Raw genomic sequence first — 22,657 nt, 5'->3', positions numbered from 1 at the left:
ATTATTTTGAAAGAAAAATATGTTTGCTTGACTGCAGTGGATTAGTAGAGCTCAAATTAAATTGACTCCTTTCACTTTTGAGCAAACAACTCCTTTGTGGCTTTCACAATAAAGCCCCTTGACCAGATGCTGCAGACGACAAAATACAGGAATAAGGCTTGTATAACAAAGGGGTGATATAAAATATTTCTAAAAACCTAAAGAGCTGAAGGATGGTTGCTTATTGCGAAGATTAACATATTTAATCATCACCATAATCCTTTGTTTTCTGTCCCTATTTTGACATGCTCAATTAATATCCAAAATTCCCCTGTGGGTGTTCGGTTTGTAGGATCCTCTTGTTACTCTATCAAGCAATGACAATATTAACACATTAGCGTGAAGTGAATATGGTGGAGAGCCAAAATTTGGAATTCCAATGTCTCAAGTTCCACACAATTAAAATCCATCTGACCAACTGCACCGTACAGTAATGTCCACTGATTCATAATTACGTTGCATACGTTCTAATCAGCATTTTGATTACGGAATGAATGTTGGCCCCAAATAAGCAAACGCCACTTTCATCAGTAACACATTTAGGAAAAGAGACAAGACGGACAGTTATGACTGTGTAGCACAAGAGAATATTTATGTAGGAGATTGTAGGTTGCACATGCCAATAATGTAACAGCATGTTGCGTCACCCTGGCAAATACAGTTTTGTGTGCGGTTCCAGTGGAGATGCGGTGATGAACATCACGGATATGCAGGTAGTGAACCACTAGAGGAAGGAGAAGTATCCCACGGTAATGCAAACCCATTGCCTCCCCTTGCCTGCCTGCTATCAAGGCTCCCTCCTATAGGTCAAAGCTCATACACATAAAGCAAACATGTCTACCCAGCGATGACATTCACCTGCATGAAAGCATGGAGGACACTGACAACGTTAGAACAGCCTACTTCTAGAACACGGCACATTGTATGCATGTAGTCTGAGCATTTATTCCATTTCTGCATTTTTTGATATCCAACTTAAGCTCCATGTACTAGTATTCACCTTGTCCTCACTAGTGAGAGAATTCAGTGCACTAGTAGGTCAACTTTGGCAACTACATCTTACTAATGAGGCAAAACTATGTGCTAGTTGACATCTGTGTGCTACTAGTACTACTAATGAAGTTTGAGATGTTTACTAGTAGTACGACTAGTGAAGTTCTAGACGCTAACTAGTGAAGTTCTAGATGTTAACTAGTAGTAAAAGTTCTGGATGTTAACCTGCAGTATTACTAGTGAAATTATAGACATTAACTACGAGTACTAGTCGCATAGAGTTGTCAACAAGTGCACAGTTTTGCCTCACTAATAATGTAGTTGTCTGACCCACATTAAAGTTGTCCTACTAGTGAGCTCAAAGTCCTTTATTGATCATGTATTGGTAAGACAATTCAGCATACTAAGTAGAATGACTGTCTTACTCGTAACACTTTCTCACTTTTTAGTTTTTGTTTTTGTATGACATTTCTGCACACTAGTAGGCCAACTCTGGCATACTAGTAGGACAAGGACATGTTATTAGTGAGGCAAAACTACTAGTCGTCTTGTTGGTGGTACTAGTGTGTGACACAAGCCTAGTGGATGCGCCTAGTACTGTTACTAGTGCAGCATAGTAGTTTACTTGTAAGTTTGAATTGTGTACTAGTAAGCCAAATGTGGCACTGGTAGTGTACATTTTTTCATTACTAATAAGACTGTGTCTTACTGTCCGTCATAGTTTTTCTAATAATGCGCTGAAGTGTCTTACTAGACCTGACAAAGAGCTTAAGCTGGATATCAAGGGTATCGATGAAATGCTCAAATAGCTTTCCATATTCTTGTGGGCACTGCAAGCAACATGGCGAATGGCTCTCGGTTATGATCGACTGTGCTTGTGGTGGGCCGATTGTGCACTTTTACTGTTTTAATTAAAAAAATAAAAAAATTAAAATACTTGGGAAAACGTGTTTTGCTTTCACAAATTAATTGCCATGAAGGAAAAAAAAAAAAAAACATGGCCTACTTTTTTTTTCACCTTACATAAGTCATTTAATCGAGCTTAGTTAAAAAGATAAAAACAAAATTTTAAAATAAAAAAGAGAGTGTGTATTTTGCAAGTGTTATTGCTCACAGTGTGGAAGCTCACTTAGCATGCACGGCGCAACATTAAACCAGACACCCGTCCAAAAACATCCCACTTGCCATTATCCACTTAATTGCTGCATACGGTGCAAAAGCCACAAACAGATGTCTATGAGGTGGATCTGTGACACATCCCTCCTCTTACCATTGTCCAATAAGTAAAAGACTGGGCTGCAGTGGCTGGCTCTCAGACTGGCCACAGGCTCTGGCAGGACACGTGGGTCATTGTGAAGGGAGGTTGGGTAATGAACTGGAATAGGAGATCCAACAGAACAGACAAAGACTTTTCAGAGCAAAAGAGGAGAGAGACACATAATGGGTGAACTTGGGAAAAAAGAGACTTGCCAGTAACAGTAGTAGTTGTAGGAGAACAGTAATGGGAGGTGATTTATAACAAAGGAAATGTTCATATAACGACACACGTCAACTCTTGAGAAAAGAGGAGGGGGGAGGGGGGGGGGTGACAGCAGCAATGCCACGCCAGTCTGTTTACTCTATCAACATTATGATAAACCCTTCATATTCATTTAAACAATAGCTGTCTCATCTAAACGTGTAGCCTCTATATTGGCCACATGTTCATTGTATTGCGAATACCTCATCAATAAATTCTCAACCACACACGAATGTGTCCTCTCATGAAAATTTAGTAGTACATTAATGTCAAGTGGGACATATACAGAATATGCCTCAGAAGTTTTACCAAAATTGTGTTCGAACCAATGGCATCATGCGAGATGTCAACTTGTTGTCCGAGACCTGAGTTCCCTCAGCATAAAATGATAAAACATTTTTTTTTTGCTTTTTAATGGTATTTTCGTAACACATCAAAAGTAGGCTCTGTCCCAACAGTGTGAGTCAAGGAATGTGAGAAAATAATAATAAAGAAATTATCATATTCCAGGCTCCAAACACAATAGTTTGCCAATTACAATGACAGAAGAGCAATGGTTAAGGTTAGGACAGCTTGCTTTCTTACATTTCATGAAATAAATCCCAACATTTTAAAAAAAAAGAATTATAATACCATATTATTTGTAAATCTGATATTAAATGGTTGTGAGAAAAGGCTCCACTTAGTGTTGCCAAAATGGTGCACGTCAGAGTGGAAGCCCACGTGCAAACCAATTGTTTGTGTCATCACCTGACGACACAAGAGTGACTGAGGTGAAACACTGATGTGCATCAATGCCGCCCACCCATGCTGCTTTGTGGAAAGAAGCATTTGAAGCTCCGAGGTTTCAACTGCTCCTTACATGCCACTGCAGAATCGTGACTGCAACTGTTGGCTATATTTGGAATTTGGTGAAGGTAGGTGGTTGTGGTGCATAAAGGCAACAATTCTCTGGAAGCACCATTTTTATTTGTGAGAAAATCATTACCATCATTATTTACATAAGCAAATTTATGCAAATGTGCATGAACAAAAATGAAATCCATTTACCACTGTAAAATGAAACGCTAAATGCAATACATCATGAATAACTCATCCTGTAGACCTTGAAGCAATTTAATGAGCTGAAATACTGCAAACAGTTAGCATAAAGTAAATAATTTAAAATCTATTCTCATCTTTTCATAAAACCACTTCAAGAAGCTGAACAGGTGACATTATTTCAGCACACCATCTTCCTCCCGTGACATGCTAACACCTAAATATATCCTGCCACACAAGGCACAGCTCAGTGGCATGTCAGCTTATTAGCCCATCTCCTGACTCGGTCTGGCCCTGCTATATTACTGCCAAACATGGTGCAAAATGCCTTCAAACAATGGCACTAGCACAGAGCAAATGTGAGAGGGGACTGCTTTCAGGCAGGAGAAATGCAAATGAATGACAAAAAGGAGTTTAAAAAAAAAAAGGTAGGGAAAATTAGACAGGATGCTACGTATGAGGGAGAGTTGAGAGACATGAAGGCTGTATTATTAAATCAACTAGCCTGCTTTCTCTAACATGAGGGACAGGAGGAACAGGACAGCAATACAGCTACACAGGAGGTGGGCTTTAATGTTCACCAGGAGTTAATAAGATAATCCTGATCTCATACATTTCCTCCATCTCAGTTTGCATTACCTCGTACAATCGGCCCATTTGAAAATGACAAGCTTATAATGTAACAGAATGACCATGACCTTTCCACCATCACAGTTCTAAAAGACTGCCAAGACATGGCGAGTTAGTCCGTTTAATTTCCCTCATCTTGTTTGCTTCTCTCCTTAAGAGGCCCAACGGTGTCCTGCTGTCGAATCATAACAATAACAGACTGAATAAGAAAAGGGAAGCGAGAAAGGCCAATTTACTTCATTGGTAAATTTAACCTCTTTTATTATCTGTTTTATGATGGAGGTTACTTTACAAAACAAACATTGTGTATTAAAACCACTGATCAAGACCATCGTGACAACCCGCATAAAACAAAATGTCATTACGGTGAGCGCAGGCGGAGCAATCATGATTTGCATCAGCACCAAATTGTCAACAAGACACTTAAAAAGCTGCCATCAGGAATCGTGCAATATTACCTCACCAGATATGTTTCAAGTGACTAAGGGAGATGTCAAAACATGATGAAAAGCTAAATATTGAAAATATTTCCTTATTGGCCCAGGCCCCACCCCTATTTCCCTCAAATTAAAATGAATGTAAATGTTTAAAATTTGTGGTATTATTAACATGCATGCTATCCTCAGGACACGTGCACGCACACACTTGATAATGTGTCCTCCCCCACTGTTGCCATGACACTTTGGAGCTTCAATTACACACCTCACTTTGTGCCTCAAATTGCCTTGGCACAAATCCAGAGCTTATTCATACCGCTTGAGCTTGGCCACTCATGGCGTTCTCTCTTCTCCTATACATGGCAGCAGACTCCAACCAACCTGATCTGTCAGCCTGTCCCCCAACACGCCTGGCCACCAAAATAGAGCATTAGTAATACATTTATCTATGATATACAGCAAGACTGATGTCATACAAAGGCCATTTAGCTGCCAAATTATCAGTGATCATGTTTCATATCCGGGGGCAGAGCCACTTCATCTCATCAGCCTTTTTTTTTTTTTTTAACACTCAGTGAATTTGTCCAGGTCCACAAAAGTGACTGATCCATTCTGTTTATATGTGAGCTGACAAAATAATTTACTGAGGGAATAAAAACGCTTTTGGATTTGAAAGTTAAGTGTTTGCACACACACAAAATACCAGCCTTGATATTCACCTTCAAAATTAATCAACATGAAAACCTCAATGCTCAATTGTACAGCTTTGGATCAGGGAGCAGGTGAATGTCAGTGAGTCAGCACTGAGTCACACTTTTCAGTTATTTACAAGCAGTGGCAGTTTCTGGTATATGCCATATGTGCGGCCACACAAGTTGGCATTTCTGGGGAGTGGCAATGTGCCCGCCCCAAAAAAAGCCACAAGGAAAGGTTTTCTGTTGGCATTTGTATGCCAATTTCTATTTGCTAATTTGCTGATTAATGTGAGAGGTTATCATTGTCAAGTTAATATGACATCTTTGTTTTGGGGAAGCAGTTAAGTTTAGCTCGTTGTTGGTTGGTGATTTGGATGTGCGCCGAAAGGGGTCTCGCACCGGCTGCCATTTCAGGTAAGACAGCCACTGCTGACAAGTTCATTTTGATTTAATACCATTCCCTTCTGAAGTTCACATTTTATCGTAAATTCAACAAACCTGATCCCATTACTGTCATAAATTTTTTTTCTATTTATGTTTTCTTTTCTTGCTTATAAGAGTGTTAATCCGTTTTCAATAAGGCAGCAACAGCAAGCATGAATTTCCAGCACAGCAGCCTGAACCGCGAAAGACCGCCGCACAGAATATCAAATGTAATATCCCCATCGCAATCAGAAAATAAATAAAACATGACTTTCCTTTCTTGTCCAGCAATCAGCTTACATCCCAAACGCATTATGATCTCATACGCACCACCGAACAAGCGCATTATGGACTTAAAAGATAAACCAACTGATCAAGTAACAGCAGCACATTTTCTTTTACCAAACACCTTATATTATTTACAGCCCTTCTAATTACATTCAGTAACATTTGAAACGAGACAAAGCATTAGTGACACTGGCCTGGTGAAAACATACCCTATGTGCCGCTGAGTCTTGAAGATTATGGCATCCCCCGCATAGCCTCATAGCATCAAGTCATATACTGTACATAGCATGATTGTGGTGTAATTACACGTGTGTGGTAGGTTACCTGAGGTGGGCGACTTGCTTCTCTCCATGTCAACAGACTGCTGGTTGTCAGATAGTTCAGTAAGGCCTGCCACAGCCCATGGCAGTCAAGAGGAAAAGAACATAGTATACAGATGCTCTGTGTGATTATTTTGACATCACCGCTTGAACAGATTCAACGGTTCCAACTTGTTTAGAGTCAGCCACTCGGAGCCTTGAGGGAAAAAAAATGAACTATTGTATTCATATTTTTGGATATTGATGGATATTGTCCAGAATTTGAACAATGTCAGGCCAGTCCACTTCATACTTGTAGCAGCTTTGCAATTATTATTATTTTTTTTAATTTCACTTTTAGGCGCAAAGTGGCTGAATTCTGGTGTGACCTGCACTACAGTCTGCCCAATATATCACAAAGTCTTCTAATTCTGATTGCGGTGGCATGTTGACATGGGAATAACTCAGCATCTATATTATGTAGTGCAAATCTCACACAGAAACCAAATGACATACAAACAACAAAGATAAAACCAAATAAACACATACAGGATCGGAATTTCATTGCATGCATCATGCACAAGCGGTTACAGTGATTTCATTTTTGCTGTCCCAGAATTCGGTTTTTGGACAAACTGACCATGTATTGTTCTCTCACCCACTCAACTCCACTTCACTTTCAAAAATAGAGTCCATTCAAATGGATCATATAACATTGATGACTGGACTGGACTAATAACAGACCCCAAGGAGTGGCTGTTTCTGCAAAGGACAAACCACTGGACATGACTGGAACAGGCAGCTCTGGTTTACCGGCTAAATTAGTTATGATGTTTTGTCATGAGAACAGACACAGACAGCTTCATTCCAAGCATCTCTTTGGTTTGCCTTGGTTATTCCCTTTCCAATAACCCTGTTGTCTGAGCAAGCTTCACGCACGCACGCACACACACAAATGCACCCCTTTGCACACACACACACACCCCTTATAACCTATCAGGTAGGCTTGACTTACTCTGGTAGGATGTACGGATCCTTTTCTTTGAATCGGAATAAAAGTTAGACAGGCCTCGCATGCAAAACTCTGTCAGGGAGGCCCGCATGCCCACACCAGCAGCCACAGAGTCACCATTAGGTTGAAAAGGGAGGAGGTGATGGATGAAGAAGTGGTGGTAAGAAGAAAGTAGTGGGAAGGTAAGAGGTTTGTGAAGGAGGGAGTGAGTATAAGAATGAGAAAACAATTCAGAGATAATTTAGGATGGGGGAGGATGATAGAAAGCAAGTGTGTGGGGGGTGGGGGGGGGCATAATGAAGGAACAAAAAGGGAAAGAGAAAAGAACACGGTCTTAGAGTGGAAAAGAAAGTGAAATCGAGTAGCAACTGAGCAGCAGAAATGCTAATGTAATGTTCAAACGAAGTAAATAAATATAGAAATAAATTACAAGAGTACCATTGGCGACAAGCAGCATCGCAATGTTGTCGTCGTTGCATCATCTCACTTTTGTGTGATTGCTTAAAAGTTCGGAGAAGCACAGAAAACTTACTAACAAAAAGATTAAATGTGTCATTTATTGGTGTTGTCTAAGCCGCTTGTTCAGCATTGTACTCTGTTAAATCTCGCACGAGAAAAGGCCACAGTGGCTCTTTTTTTCCCCTCTCCAAATTGATCTTGTAAAGCCAACACAGAGAGACCTTTATAAACCATAAGAGCGGTAGAAGCCAATATCAGCTCTTACGCAACAGCTAGTGAAAAGAGTTACCTCTCAAAAGTAACCTTTCAATCTACCTGGTCGATGCCTTTTTACACAAACACTGAATACTGTTAAAACACGTTGGCCACACTTCTGGGTATTATGTAATATAAAATCCCACATAGCATAGGCATCTAAAACATTAAAGAATGTAGAAAATAATGTATTCAGAGATAGGGTCAGACATTTTGACTGATCATTAGAGTGAAAAAGAGTCTTTTGACAGTGAAGATCAGTTTCAAGGAAAAGGGAGGCGTAGGTCAGGTGGGACGACGAGACCTCTATGGCTTCGGACTAAAGGCCTCAGTTCAAGCAGTGCTAAAATATAGACAGGACACAACTGAAAGGACAACATGCATAATAATGCAACTCAGACTGACACACATATCCTGTTAACATGCACCTCATATCAGAGTGCAGATGTGTGACAGGCATATACACGTGGATGGATGTTTTTGTCTTTGTCATAAATTGTGTGAGAGAAAGCAAGAGAGAGAAAAGGAGGGAACGGGAGCTTTTTTTCCGATACTAAACAACATTTTGTTGGACTAACATTGGCGTTGATTAGTTCCTTTATTTGGAAGAATGATCAAGCTTAATTAGCTACTGTATAGAGCAGGGCTCACCAATCTTTTTGAAAGTGAGAGCTACTTCATGGGTACTATTTAATGCACAGGGTTACCAGTTCTTCTGAAATAAGTAATTTGCTCAAATTATTTGGGCGTAAATCATCTTGTCTTTGTTGCGCCTGTTAGAAGACAAGGTTCGGTCATGCACTTTTTTTGTTGTTGTCATCAACCACCCCCCAACCCCACAGAGCTATTTTAAGAACAGTCCCGCGGGTTACTCATGTGGTCCGTACCTGGTGCCGACGGGCGTCACGTTGCGTTGATGACACCTGGTATAGAGGAATTCTTTGTTTGGTAGAACAACGACAAATTAAAAATACAATCTAAAAATTTACCTGTGACATATGGAATCCTAATTCTAAGAATTCTTATAGTTTTCAAACATAAGATAAATGTTAGCTTAATAATAATAATAATAATAATATCGCCTTTTACATTGGAGGAGTTTAATCCATACTAATACATTATTGGTGTTAAAAGAATTTCTGCCAAATTGTCAAGCTAATAAAAAATGTTGAATTGGAGAGTGAAATTATATATTAAAAGCAAAAAGACACGTTCAAGTACCAATTACCTCAGTTGTTTGCATTTGAACATTCATCTTCGGGAATCAATTTGATCTGCTTGAATGTTATCTTTTGGAAAGTGTGAAAAGTCTACCTGGTCAAAACACTATTTATGTTCGGAAGCAACTTTAATTTGTCCACCGGTGTTGATTGATTAAGGCCTTAAAGGGAATGGTATTGATTACGAGATGAATCTAATTAAACCACCTGCATTATTGATTATCCAGGAACGGTACCTGTGGATAGTCTAGTTTAAACACAAATCAGCCCCAACGTCTGCAAGCAGCTCCAGAGAAGACCGAGAAGGAGTAAAAGAGTGTGCAAAGAAGAGGAGCACCTATATGTCACGGCCAAATAATTGACCATTGACATTTATGTTGGTGTTCAGTGTGTGTTAGTTGGCTACATGCATATACAGCAAAGTGCGTGTGTGTCTATGTGTGTGTGTGTGTGTGTGTGTGTGTGTGTGAGTGTGTGTGTGTGTGTGTGTTTGCTACCTGAGGTGGACTGTCTGTTCCTACGGGGGGAGCGGGTAAGGCGTTGATAGGGATCGGCGGCTCCGTACAAATCCAGAGTGGACATGCACAACAGGATGGTTTTCTGCAAGTAGTCGACTACCGCAAGTCCATTACAGTTCCCGAATGCCAAACTGGGGACACAAAAACCAGAGACAAAGGGTACATATGGATTATTTACATGGACAAGAGGAATTTCACCATGGAACCTTTAGAGACCTAATATCCTGTCCTAATTCCTAGTACAGTGATGCCGTGGAATACAATACATGCTTGTAACTCAAAACATCTCAAACCATCTTTCCCCATTGAAATGAATGGAAATGCCATTAATCCGTTCCAGCCTCCCTCAAAAAAAAAAACGTGTTTGTAATTAGATTTTTAACAAGGGAAACAGTATTCTATAATATTGTACTTTAGTAGTCATGCAGACTAACGAAGAATAATTTCATGGCTACATGGTTCCTTTTATTCCCTTTAAATGCAACGCTAGTAGCACACTGACAGTCTTTGACATGGCAGAGCACAGGCAAACAAAATTTTCCCAAGAAGTCCGGGAGGTCAAAGTGCGAAAAGTGTGTTTATATGGAACTGCAAGCAGACCTCCACGGGCAAAATGATGTAAAGTTGGCTTGGGAGGAGATCACAAATATCTGCGCTGTGAAGTGGGCACTTGGAGAACGACCCCCCAATCGTTCATGTGCCCTATCTGTGCCGACCAGTGGGTTGATTTAAAAATAAATAAATAAAATAATAACAATAATGGACTTGTTAAATTTATTGATTTTGATTCAGAGGGTTGATGCCCTCTGTTCATTTTCTGAAAATATTTAAGAATGAATTACGTCTGACATCCACCACACGTCAGCCGATCTCAGACTATGTCTGCCTGTGCCCAGATCAAATTTACCAAAATTGATTTAGACCAGCTGCGCTGGCAGTTAGACGTGGTTTGAGCAGGCATAAGTTTAGATTGACTTTCTGTCATCAAAATGCCACTCTGCCGGGCACATCTCCAAGTATGCAACCTTGGTTGACGCAGACCGGTCTGCCAAATTGACAAACATGCTCAGCAAGCCTTGTGCTTGCACAAAAATCAAGATATAATAGTGCTGATCCAAAATTGCTTTTGTAACATTGGGGACATTTTCCTTTATTTCAATAATGCATGGATCTGAATGACAAAATCCAGAGATGTAGACAGTGGCTATATCTGAAGGTGATCCATTTGGTGCTACTCCAATTTAGGATTGTTTAGTCTTGGCAGATCTGCCCACTACTAAGTGCCATTCTAGTTACACTTGATGTCCCGAAAGCTCCATAGCCAATTGCTATCGCTCTGCTTTAGACCCAGTTTAACATTAAGGTGATGGATCAACACTGATGGCCCCAAATACATAGAAAGCCTGCATAAGAAATGTATTTGTGTTGTTGTTCTAGGGAGTCACCCCTCCTTCCATTTTCTGTTTCAATTATGTTTGTTCTATTTCTTTGCTCTCCTGTTCCCTTTTCTCTGCGACCCCCCGCGGCCTCCAAACTACACAAGCCTTCTCCTTTCTTTCTTTTAAAGGAGCAGAGAAATAAGGAAAAGATGGACATCCCCAAAAGGTCAAAAAGCACAGATTTGGAAAACGTTAGATGGAGAGGGAAGTAAGTGGAGCAACAGAAAAACAGCCGAACAAACATCCAGCTATGGAATAAGCTCCCTTTGGGAGTAAGCACAGCACTTTGCCTTCTCTTCTTCTGCATGTTGACATACACACTCAATGAAAGGTGTACTTACTGCAGAATTCCTGACAAAAATGTAACAACTGTGTTTACACATTTCTTGTTAGATGTCATAACCACAAGAACAGTCGCAGTAATGACATCAAATAACGAGGAAGAGGACATGCTGGCTGAATCAGGAGGCTGTACTCTGCTTTGTGTTGTTCTGAAAGATGTGCTGATTTGTCACGGTAATGTCTTCCCAAAAGAAAGCCAAGGAAACCGCAGAAATGCGGAACATTTTGCTCTACAACCACAGCGGTCCATAACAAACACCAGTTAAGTGTCATTGCTTGTGCTGAAAAGTCGTCAACATGTTTTATTTATTCCCACATTCCAGATTATTTTAACGCACTCTGTGCGTGTGTGTGTGTTGTTGTGTGTGTGCATCTGAAGGTTTTAATCATTTTTAATCATTTTGGTAAAGGATCATTATACATCAGGCAACTAAGGTTATGTTTAGAAAATTGCTATATACATTTATCATTATCATTATTATTATTATTATTATGACTTTGTGTGAGAGGCGGCGTACTAATTTGGGTGCCCCCAACACCCTGCATGCCACTGTCTACGACAAGGCTCCATATATAATGTATCTTGAAAGACACAGCTACGGCAACTGCAGGCAATCTGCTTATCAATTGATCAGCAGTCAACAGAAGACCAATAAACGTATCCTACTGTCTTTAGAAAGAATCATTGGTGAAACTTATAATATTATTTTGATAAAGTAAAAATACATCTTTTTACAATTACACTAAAGTTAAGACATGATTTCTCACTAAATAACATGATCAAAAGCATGAGAAGTTTAGCAAACTTTTGACTTGTAGTGTATATTCAAGCTGTGTTTGGACCCTTCCACAAGCAGGTAGACAAGATTGTTGTGGTCAAACATGGCAATGAGTCACAATAAATGATAAATAAATCATTCAATTTCCACTGAAGGCCTGAGTCAAGGAACATTTTCCCAGGAGAACATATTTTGTAGCAAATTTAACAAATGTTAAATGTAATCAAACCTGTATATATATGTAGAAGTGATCTGGGAAGGAAGCAGACCCTTAAAGTACAACATGATTTTTTAACTACTGTACATTGCGTTTTCAGTAAAATAGCCTGTGGATATGGCAGTGGAAGCCATACAATATGGGCAGTGAGAAGGAGAGAACATTATTGTCTAGGGCATGTCCATGGCTATGCAGTGCTTGTTTGGCACACAGACAGAATCATTTAGCACTTACACAGTTGGTTAGTTACAATGATTCCACAGTAAATAACAAAAAAGAAGAGGAGGAAGAAAAAAAAACACCTACTGTAATCTGCTCCAGTTTTCCACCAGCTGATTTGCTTTAACAACACCAGTAAACTATGGAAGACCCATACACTTGAAATGCTCAGTAAGGGAAGATAGCCCTGCAATCTTAACAACTAAATGTAAAGTGGTACACTAAACACACTCTGCTCTGATTTCCATCTGTCACAGTACTTAATGCTTGTGTATCCCCTAAAATCACCACTGCTGTCTACTTTCCCTTACGGTTCTTGACAAACATACAAAGGGTGACTCACAGGCCATAGGCGGAGTTGATGTCCAGGCTTGAAATCTGCTGTGGAGGTTCTCCATCGATCCAAGGCAGCTGGATCACAAGCTCTGCTTGGTAGCCAGGAGGGACCCGCACCACCCGATCCTTTACTCTAAAAATAGACACAAATCATTTACATAATGTCATGTTTCACTCAAAGTCTTCACAATTTGTCATTTTGTCTATTTAACCATAAAAAATGTTGTGCAAGAACATAACTGTATTTTCAGCCAATATCTTGTTTTCCTTGTCCTACCATCAAGTCAAGTAATTCCAATTTAGTGCCTTTAGGACATTTCACCATGTGGTCTCACATTCTTCCGTATGGCAAAATCATTAGAGAGCTCCTGTGGCACCACTAGTAAACAAACTCTTCTCTGTCATTTGATCAAGGCAGAGAAATCGAGAGAACAGGGTAAATGGCTTCAATGATGATGACCCTTCTTCTCTACTTCCATAGTTTGAATATGTAAAGTCTTAGCCGAAAAGAAGATACGTGAGGTAAAGTGCTTGGAAGTAAGACCCAATGGTGGCTGTGATTTACATTTCAACAGGTACCCGGTAAGTTGATTAAAAAATAGATGTGGTTGAAATTCAGACATAGTTAATATAATCATTGGTGGACTGGCTAATTGACTGACTTTGCTCTGATTACTGGCACAGCCGTTCTCTTTTGATGGTGAAGTGGCTAGATAGGACACCGTCTACTGGGAGGCCAGCCATTGCTTAATCATGCAAATACTACCCAACCAAACATTTGATACAGGCCTTTGTGAAAATGCAAAGTTGATAACGAAGGTTTTGTTCCCAGTCTGTCCTTTTAGAAGTAGCTACTACGCAACCAGGCAACTTTACAAGCTTCTCAACAATTTGCAGCATCCACTCGATTTATCCCCCTCAATCACAGGTCCCGCTGGATGAATTTGGATCTTTTTGAAAGAAATCAGAAAAACACCTACATTACATAATCACTCACTTAAGGCAGGGGGTGCTGTCTTTGAAAGACTCCGGTGTTCCACCGCCAGGGCTCACTGGGTGTTGGTGGTGGGGCTGAGGAGAGTGGGAGCCTGAGTGGGGCTCTGAGAAGCAGGGATTGTTTTCATTTTCGGATGGAGAGATGACATCTTCCGGATCACATTGCAGTCGCACCTCTAGAGACTGGGGAGCACACAAATATTATCTTCCATCATGCGAGATGACTTTTTTTTGTTTTTAAATTGCTGTGTTGATGTCTGACTAGCTGACAGTCCATGGAAACGTTAAATGCTTATTACAAGATTTATGACAAAGTACAAACAAGCCTAATAACAACTGAAAGTTTTCGGCTCAAAGCTGCGACAGGGACATGGATCCTTCTGTCTATTAAAACGTCGCGTCTTGCTCACCACAATCTGAGTGTTGGCATCATATTTGCTGAAGCGGTACAGAATGATGTGGGCCGAGATCCCCACGACACAGAAGATGCGACTTTGGGGACACCAGCTGACCATTTGCACCGCAAAGGGGTCATCGTCCACCAGCTCTGCAGCACGACCCTCGTTTGGTTTTGGCTTTTCAAACACCTTGGAAGTCTTCAACTTGTATAACATCTGCAGTGTAACTGATTGGAAAAATATTTATTTGTGGAGATAACACAATTACAACAAAATGCAACACCTGTGCACTGTGTGATGAAAAGCAGCATCTACAATTGGCCAGAAGAGAATTCCCCAGGCTTACAATTTGAGCTGTAACAGCATATTAAGGTCTATGAGTTATCAGACTGCTCCGCACTGTTTTCCGTTCCTGGTATTTTTCAGATTTTTGGAAAAAACGAAAGGATATATGCATCAACAGTTGTGTGTGTATGATGTGGTAGATATGTCTTTACAAAGTACTAAATGTCCTCTTTGTTTCAAAGACAATGTCAGGCAGCATTACTGTATGTCACCGTATGCATGTAGTATTAGAATATACTGTATACAGTGTTCCCTCGTTTTTCGCGGTTAATGGGGACCAGAACCCCCTGCGAAAGGTGAAAACCCCCGAAGTAGGATTTGCCCCCCCCCCCAGGAATTTTCATGTATGTGTCTATGGGTACCAGAATGTTTAAAATATGTAAACAGTATTTATACTTTACATATTTGAGACAAAGATTACAACAGTACACGTATTTACTTAAACCTTTAATTATAAAACCTTATACAGTAATTAACATTTATTATACAGTAATTAACATTCATTAACATTGCCTGCTGAGAGAGGTGAAGAGGCTTGTGTTGGTGGCGGAGGAGAGGCTCTCACTTGACTCGGACACTCTTCTGCTGGAGGCGCTGCCGGTGTAGCTGGGGTTTTTACCTTGGAGAAAAACATGGTGATGGGCAGTTGCTGTCTTTGTTTTTTCTTTTGCTTCAAAATTCCCCTTTACAAGGACATAACCCCGTCAACACGATTGCTAAACTCGACAGCTCGAACCATATTGTCGTCAATGTCTTGTGCAAATCGTTGCCCTTGCCATGTTGCACAATTGTTGCAGGTTCTCCAGGGTAAGGCCACGCTTTTCAGTTTCTTCTTCATCATTCATGAAGCAGTTTTGCAGATGTTTGCGTCCTCTTTCTTTATGTACCCCACTGTAGATTCATTCACGCCATAATGGCATGCCACAGATGCATAACTTCTGCGTTCTTTGATCAAATCTAAAAGTTTCACTTTTTCGCTGCTGGTCATCATCGTCTTCTTCCTCTTGGGTGCCCCGGAGGAAGCTTTCACAAGTGCACAGCGCTTCGGCGGCATTGTAAGGGCTTGCTTAACTAATCAAAAAAATTATTGCTGAAACAAAAAAAGTTACTGCGAAAACAACCGCGTGGACAAGACTGGCGAGACACAACAAGGGAAGATGCTGGGTGAGGCTGCGATGATGCGCAGCCAATCATATAAAGATAAATCCACCCGTGCTCTCATTGGTCGATGTCGAACCAATCAAGCGCCTTGTATTAGTGCCCGTACAGTACAGGCATGTACAAGCATGTACAAAGCCTCTGAGTCAACTCATCTCTTTGTTTGGCATGCAGGGAAAGCGCATCAACATGAAACAATTCATCTTTCCGCAATATGGCTGCCAATATGGCTGTATCTTTTATTTATATTTATTTATTTTTTATGAATATTTTGGAATAACCCGCGAAACACTGAAGCCGCAAAACATGAAGCGCGAAGTGGCGAGGGAACACTATTATACATGCTTATGTGCCAGAGAAAAGTTTAATCCGGTGTTCCCTAACCCTTATTTACACATATTTACTTTAGAAATATCTCATGGCACACCGCCAAACAAAAATGTCACAAGTATATACAGTGTAGTATACTGAAAATAAACGTGATCTAGTTTCTATTTACTCACACATTTACTTACTTACCAATTTTGTTGACTACAAAGCTATTTTTATTTTGTATGAATGGCAACAGGTTGAAACACAGGAACATTGAATTATTTTCTCATACAGAAATAATAATTTCTGAAGTGAAATTGGATGATCTCCCAGAGTGCTGCGGTACAGTGGTTGTCAATCACTGGTGTAGTCTTCTTGTGATATAATATGTCTCTCAGGTCCATAGAAACACCTATTGACAATGTCCTAAACAATGTTTTAAGCCTGTTCAAAACCAAGACAGTTGTGCCAAATAAAACGAATCATCAAAAATGATGCATTCAGTGTGTTGAATGTGAAAACTGTCATATTTTACAAGCATAGGGCAGTTATTACCAAAAGAGAGGGAACATAGAGTACACTTGGACCAAATAAGCGCAATTCGAGGTGACATCGGCATAAATATGGTAACCAGCTAAACTATAAATAAAACCAATAACGACTGACAACATTTAGTAATTGCTTAGCATTGGTTTTTAGCAACAAAAAAAAAAACACGACAGAATCGTTATTTTGATAGAAAAAACTATGTATTGAGGTGAGAACTACAAACCTGAGTTAGCATAGTTAGCTGAGGAGAGTGACACTAGGGGGATGCTAACTCTTCAGCTCCTTTGGATATTTTTGAGTGGAAATGACAACACTATGACAGCAACTGCTACTTTTAGTGGGTTTACAGAACTCTGCACTATTTGCATATCTGTTGTCGACCAATACTGGCCACTGATGTGCTTGAGAAGTATCTGCACCATTTGCACAATTGACACTGTTCCAGATTATCGCACTCCAAGTCACTTTAAACTGCTTAAATTTCTTGAAGTCTCTGAGCCATTTGCACAATGGTCACTGTTGCAGACTATTGCTCTATAAGTCATTTCAAAATGCTCTAAATTGCTAGAGGACTCTGCATCATTTGCACAATGGTAAAAAAAAATAATAATAATAAATTACCAAAAAATAATAATGTATCGGCATTACTGGTAACCTTTTATTGCTCACTGAGTCTGACTGTTTTTATGTATCAAAAGTATTGTCTGTCAAATGGCTGTCTATTGTCGTACGAGAGCGGCTCCAACTACCAGAGACAAATTCCTGGTGTGTTTTTGACATACTTGGCAAATAAAGATGATTCTGATTCTTATCACATCGGTCAATATTATGAAAAGATGGGGTACCTCCTGAATAAAGTCAAAATCTTGCACAAATATTTAACAAGCTGATGTGATCAACAGTTAACAGTATAAATTAAAGTGTTTGGTCAAGCCTGAGATGATCATAATGGGATATTTGTAAACACACTAGCCATCAAATTGTACTGGAGAGTGGACATACTTGCAGATGCGTCCCAAAACTTGATAGATCCATCTGCATGTCTGGACAAAAATGGGCAGAACAGTGATAAATGGGAATAATTTAAGTCTTGCATAAGGTTTGTTCAGCTGAGAAGGAGCACTTTAATTCTAAACAACAAATGTATATAGGTAGCTGGCCCTATAACTCTTCCACAATACCTATTTGCAACAATAATAAGTATGGAAAAACCATAGATATACAACCCCGATTCCAATGAAGTTGGGACGTTGTGTTAAACATAAATAAAAACAGAATACAATGATTTGCAAATCATATTCAACCTATATTTAATTGAATACACTACAAAGACAAGATATTTAATGTTCAAACTGATAAACTTTATTGTTTTTAGCAAATAATCATTAACTTAGAATTTTATGGCTGCAACACGTTCCAAAAAAGCTGGGACAGGGTCATGTTTACCACTGTGTTACATCACCTTTTCTTTGAACAACATTCAATAAACGTTTGGGAACTGAGGACACTAATTGTTGAAGCTTTGTAGGTGGAATTCTTTCCCATTCTTGCTTGATGTACAGCTTCAGCTGTTCAATAAGTCCGGGGTCTCCGTTGATCCTATTTTACCCTTCATAATGCGCCACACATTTTCAATGGGAGACAGGTCTGGACTACAGGCAGGCCAGTCTAGTACCCGCACCCTTTTACTGCGAAGCCACGCTGTTGTAACACGTGCAGAATGTGGTTTCGCATTGTCTTGCTGAAATAAGCACAAAAGACGTTGCTTGGATGGCAGCATATGCACCTTTCAGATTGAATGGTGCCTTCACAGATATGTAAGTTACCCATGCCATTGGCACTAACACAGCCCCATACCATCACAGATGCTGGCTTTTGAACTTTGCGACCATAGCAGTCCAGATGATTCTTTTCCTCTTTGGCCCGGAGGACACGACGTCCACAATTTCCCAAAACAATCGGAAATGTTTGCTTTTGCTTTGCATACTAGAGTTTCAAGTTGCACTTACGGATGTAGCGCCGAACTGTATTTACTGACATTGGTTTTCTGAAATGTTCCTGAGCCCATATGGTGATATCCTTTATACATTGATGTCGGTTTTTGATGCAGTGCCGCCTGAGGGATCGAAGGTCACAGGCATTCATTGTTGGTTTTCGGCCTTACCGCTTACATGCAGTGATTTCTCCAGATTCTCTGAACCTTTTGATGATATTATGGACCGGAGATGATGAAATCCCTAAATTCCTTGCAATTGTACGTTGAAAAACATTGTCCTTAAACTGTTCGACTATTTTCTTGTTCACATTGAGGTGAACCTCGCCCCATCGTTGCTTGTGAATGACTGAGCAATTCAGGGAAGCTCCTTTTATACTCAATCATGGCACCCACCTGTTCCCATTTACCCTGTTCCAAACAGGTGTTTGATGAGCATTCCTCAACTTTCGCAGTCTTTGTTGCCACCTGTCCCAGCTTTCTTGGAACGTGTTGCAGCCACAACATTCTAAGTTAATGATTATTTGCTAAAAACAACAAAGTTAATCAGTTTGAACATTAAATATCTTGTCTTTGTAGTGTATTCAATTAAATATAGGTTGAACATGATTTGCAAATCATTGTATTCTGTTTTTATTTATGTTTAACACAACGTCCCAACTTCATTGGAATTGGAGTTGTTCATGTATGGAAATCTGCGAGCATAAACATATTGAATGAAAGACAGTGTTATTTTTGTCACATTGAAAGGAAACGAAATTCCTTGTGTACTATGCAGCAAAAAACAAAACACACACTAAAATATGAGGTAAAACGTGAAGAGTCATGCAGTAAAACGTGAGGAGTCATGCAGCAGCAGAGACCAGCTTGCGTGTTTGCTTCAGAACAGTTTAACATCTCTGCCAACCTCTCAGAGTGCGGCATGGCACCACTCTGTGCTGTGCTCATTATGCTGCGCTTGGCAGAGTCCCAAATCTAAAATTATAAAGGCCCATAAAACAGCACATGCAAAACACTATCATCTTATCCTTATATATGGATTAAATGAACCCTTGAATGGAAAAAAAACACCAAAACATTTTCCTTAGTTGGCCTACAACAGGACATCTACTGGAATGATAAAGTATATGAACTGAGGACCAACAAATAAAACAAAAGCATGTATACATGGTCAACATTTGACTTGAAGCAACTGGGCCATTTAGAAACTGACACACTCATCGCAAGTGATGCAGTTCCAAATTAGATTGCTGTCAATATTGTTTACTCTGCAAACATGCAATACAAAAAAACAAACAAAGACATGAACAATTTCCAAGATACAGTAAATATCCCGTACTGAAACATTGGGTTCTGAAGGTCCGGAAAGGAATAGGTAGAAGTTAAAACATATTTAAATCATAACCCTTCACCATTACCTAAAATGAATAGTCCACAAGAATTACAATCCAAATACAGTGGTGCCGTGAGATACGAGTGACCCGACTTATGACTTTTCCAAGAAACGAGCTGCCGTCCAGCTGATTTTGCGGGCAAAAATTGCGATCGATACAAGCGCTGCATGGTTGCAGAAAATTACGATAGATACGAACGCTGTTTGGTGGCAGAGACCACAATTCAACTCACTTCATAACAAGCAGCAAGTTAAACTCGCATCTCAAGAACACGTTCAACTCGCATCTCAAGGCACCACTATAAATCCAATATCTGCGACTTACCCAGTGATGATGATCTCCGGGTAGGTGTGTGAGCCTAACGTCCACATTCCCCCACTAACTGGCCACTCCTGGCATGGTAACAAACAGTGTTTTGTTTCTGTTAAAAGCACTTGACTTCCTCTTTATTTCCTTGTCTTCAAGTGGCAAAGACGACATGCTTTAAACCATAATCATAGAATTCAAAGCACTTTTCATAATTAAGCCAGAACAAAAAAATCCTCCTTTGAAAATTATATTCAGACTATCTTTTATATAGAAGGTAGTTTATATCTAAACTACCTTTTGACTGTAGCCGGTCTTCTTGTGTTTAGCTCCTATGGAGTACAGGACAGGGATGATGTCTGGAGGGCAGTCTGCAAAATAAGCTGTGCATGTAACTGGAGACTCATGGATGTCCATGGGGTAAGGGTTCTCAAAGACAGGGAAGCTGCGGAAATCACAAACAGAAAAGACATTAATGTCTTAATAAGCCTCCTTTGTTCTGTCTTTATTTCACTCGTTATTTCTCTAATTAGTCTTGTCCCTCAGAGGGTTCCGGGTAATCTCATCGCTTCTTCAAAGACAACAAGTAAGGATGTCACATCCATGATATTCAGCTTTGCTAGAGAATGACTTGAAATCTGTGAAATACATACTTGCTCTGCGTCAGATCCACCACTATTAAATCCTTTTCTAAAAGCACCACCACTGCATAAGGATCCTGGACTTCTGTAAAATAAAAAGTCAAATAAAATACTGTACAGCTCTTGTATTCATTGTGATGTCTCCTTCATGAGCGTGGACAACATTTCAACCTTGACAATTCCACCGCAACTTTGGTTTGCAATTACCGTTATTGTAAGGAGTCTCACAAAGAGTCATGAACTCAACAATAGGATAGTCCATCTCTAGCACAGTAATGGCCTTGCCGTGCATGATGGTTAACGTGGGCCGCCGTCCCGCCTTGTCGTATGAAAGACCTCCAGAGAAGATGATGAAAGGCTCACTGTGGTGGAGAAAACAACAATTCAAACTCCTCGATACACAACATACTCCAACTATATACTTGGGTACATTTCACTGAAGGTTTCAAATGAACAATTTTGAATTGAGAGTTGTATCAAGATGATCTTTGCATTACTTAACTACAATAGTACAGGATAAAAGATCCGTGGCCGAGTTTAGATGAAACAAACACACCTGTTCCTTGAGGTCTTATAATCCACTTTCAATATCGGTTTACATGATTCCTTCCTCCCATCTTTCTGTATTTTACCTGAGGCACAGGAAACAGCAGAGTAATGCACACTATTTCAAAAGATGACATATTCCTGGTGGCCTTATCAACCTGTCAAAATAATACACAAGTTGTCAGCACAGTTTTAATGTCAGCTTATCTCCCTCATTATGCTGTGTAACGTAATAGCGTCAAATCAGGAATACATTCAAAGGAAGCAGATAAAGGAACATGTAATTTTTGCCTCTATTATAGCCAAAAATGTCAGGCTAGACTGCAACAAGGTTTTGCTCCCAATGGACAAGTTAGTTTTCGTCACTTCCCTCACAGTGCACCAATTCAAATGGTTTCTGATCAAGCGGAAAGTGTTCAGTATTTCCTGTTTCTAGCTACACTCCTCACAAAGATGGCAAAAGTACTCACACCTTGTACTTAAATAGAATTACGAATACTGAAAAAACAAGACTCAGGTCAAAGTAGAAGTATTGATTCAAAGCATTTACTTACCTGTAAATAAAAGTAAACAAATACAGAATCTAAAATGTACTTGAGGACAAGACAAGCTTTTATTTGTATTTTTTTGTCAAAATCCACGAAGATTGAAAAGAGTCATAAATGTTTGACAAAATAAGGCGTAGAAAGTACTGAAATACAGGTTTACATTATTTTCAAATGTTAGAAAAATATATACCAAAGTAAAGATACCTGAAAAATCTACCTATGCACAGTAGCTACGTACTTCCAACTACTGAATACTTGTGAACAAATACAAAATTCATTTGGAGTGACTTTATATTCTTGTTGCAGTGCTC

At 39.7% G+C, this 22,657-nt stretch overlaps 1 protein-coding gene across 10 annotated transcripts in view; it reads right to left on the bottom strand.

The window, feature by feature from the left end:
* stxbp5l (syntaxin binding protein 5L) overlaps nucleotides 1-22,657 on the bottom strand; it is a 102,487-nt gene that overhangs the window by 17,044 nt on the left and 62,786 nt on the right. For 6 of the 10 annotated variants that reach the window (XM_061691983.1, XM_061691988.1, XM_061691991.1 and 3 more), the window contains 12 exons: nucleotides 21,809-21,884; nucleotides 21,460-21,614; nucleotides 21,265-21,337; nucleotides 20,909-21,056; nucleotides 20,630-20,697; nucleotides 17,921-17,961; nucleotides 14,567-14,781; nucleotides 14,158-14,339; nucleotides 13,168-13,293; nucleotides 9,808-9,959; nucleotides 7,380-7,448; nucleotides 6,390-6,455 (listed from right to left, as the gene is read on the bottom strand). In XM_061691983.1, coding sequence (XP_061547967.1) covers nucleotides 6,390-6,455; nucleotides 7,380-7,448; nucleotides 9,808-9,959; nucleotides 13,168-13,293; nucleotides 14,158-14,339; nucleotides 14,567-14,781; nucleotides 17,921-17,961; nucleotides 20,630-20,697; nucleotides 20,909-21,056; nucleotides 21,265-21,337; nucleotides 21,460-21,614; nucleotides 21,809-21,884 — 1,371 coding nt within the window. The remainder of the gene's footprint in view (nucleotides 1-6,389; nucleotides 6,456-7,379; nucleotides 7,449-9,807; nucleotides 9,960-13,167; nucleotides 13,294-14,157; nucleotides 14,340-14,566; nucleotides 14,782-17,920; nucleotides 17,962-20,629; nucleotides 20,698-20,908; nucleotides 21,057-21,264; nucleotides 21,338-21,459; nucleotides 21,615-21,808; nucleotides 21,885-22,657) is intronic. The other 4 variants (XM_061691986.1, XM_061691990.1, XM_061691993.1 and 1 more) reach the window with 2 other exon arrangements.

This window comes from Phycodurus eques, chromosome 12, assembly GCF_024500275.1.
Source record: "Phycodurus eques isolate BA_2022a chromosome 12, UOR_Pequ_1.1, whole genome shotgun sequence".
In the NCBI taxonomy this organism is placed as follows: Eukaryota; Metazoa; Chordata; class Actinopteri; order Syngnathiformes; family Syngnathidae; genus Phycodurus; species Phycodurus eques.
Note: the sequence above shows the minus strand (reverse complement) of the source record. Positions and strands in the feature narration are given on the sequence as shown.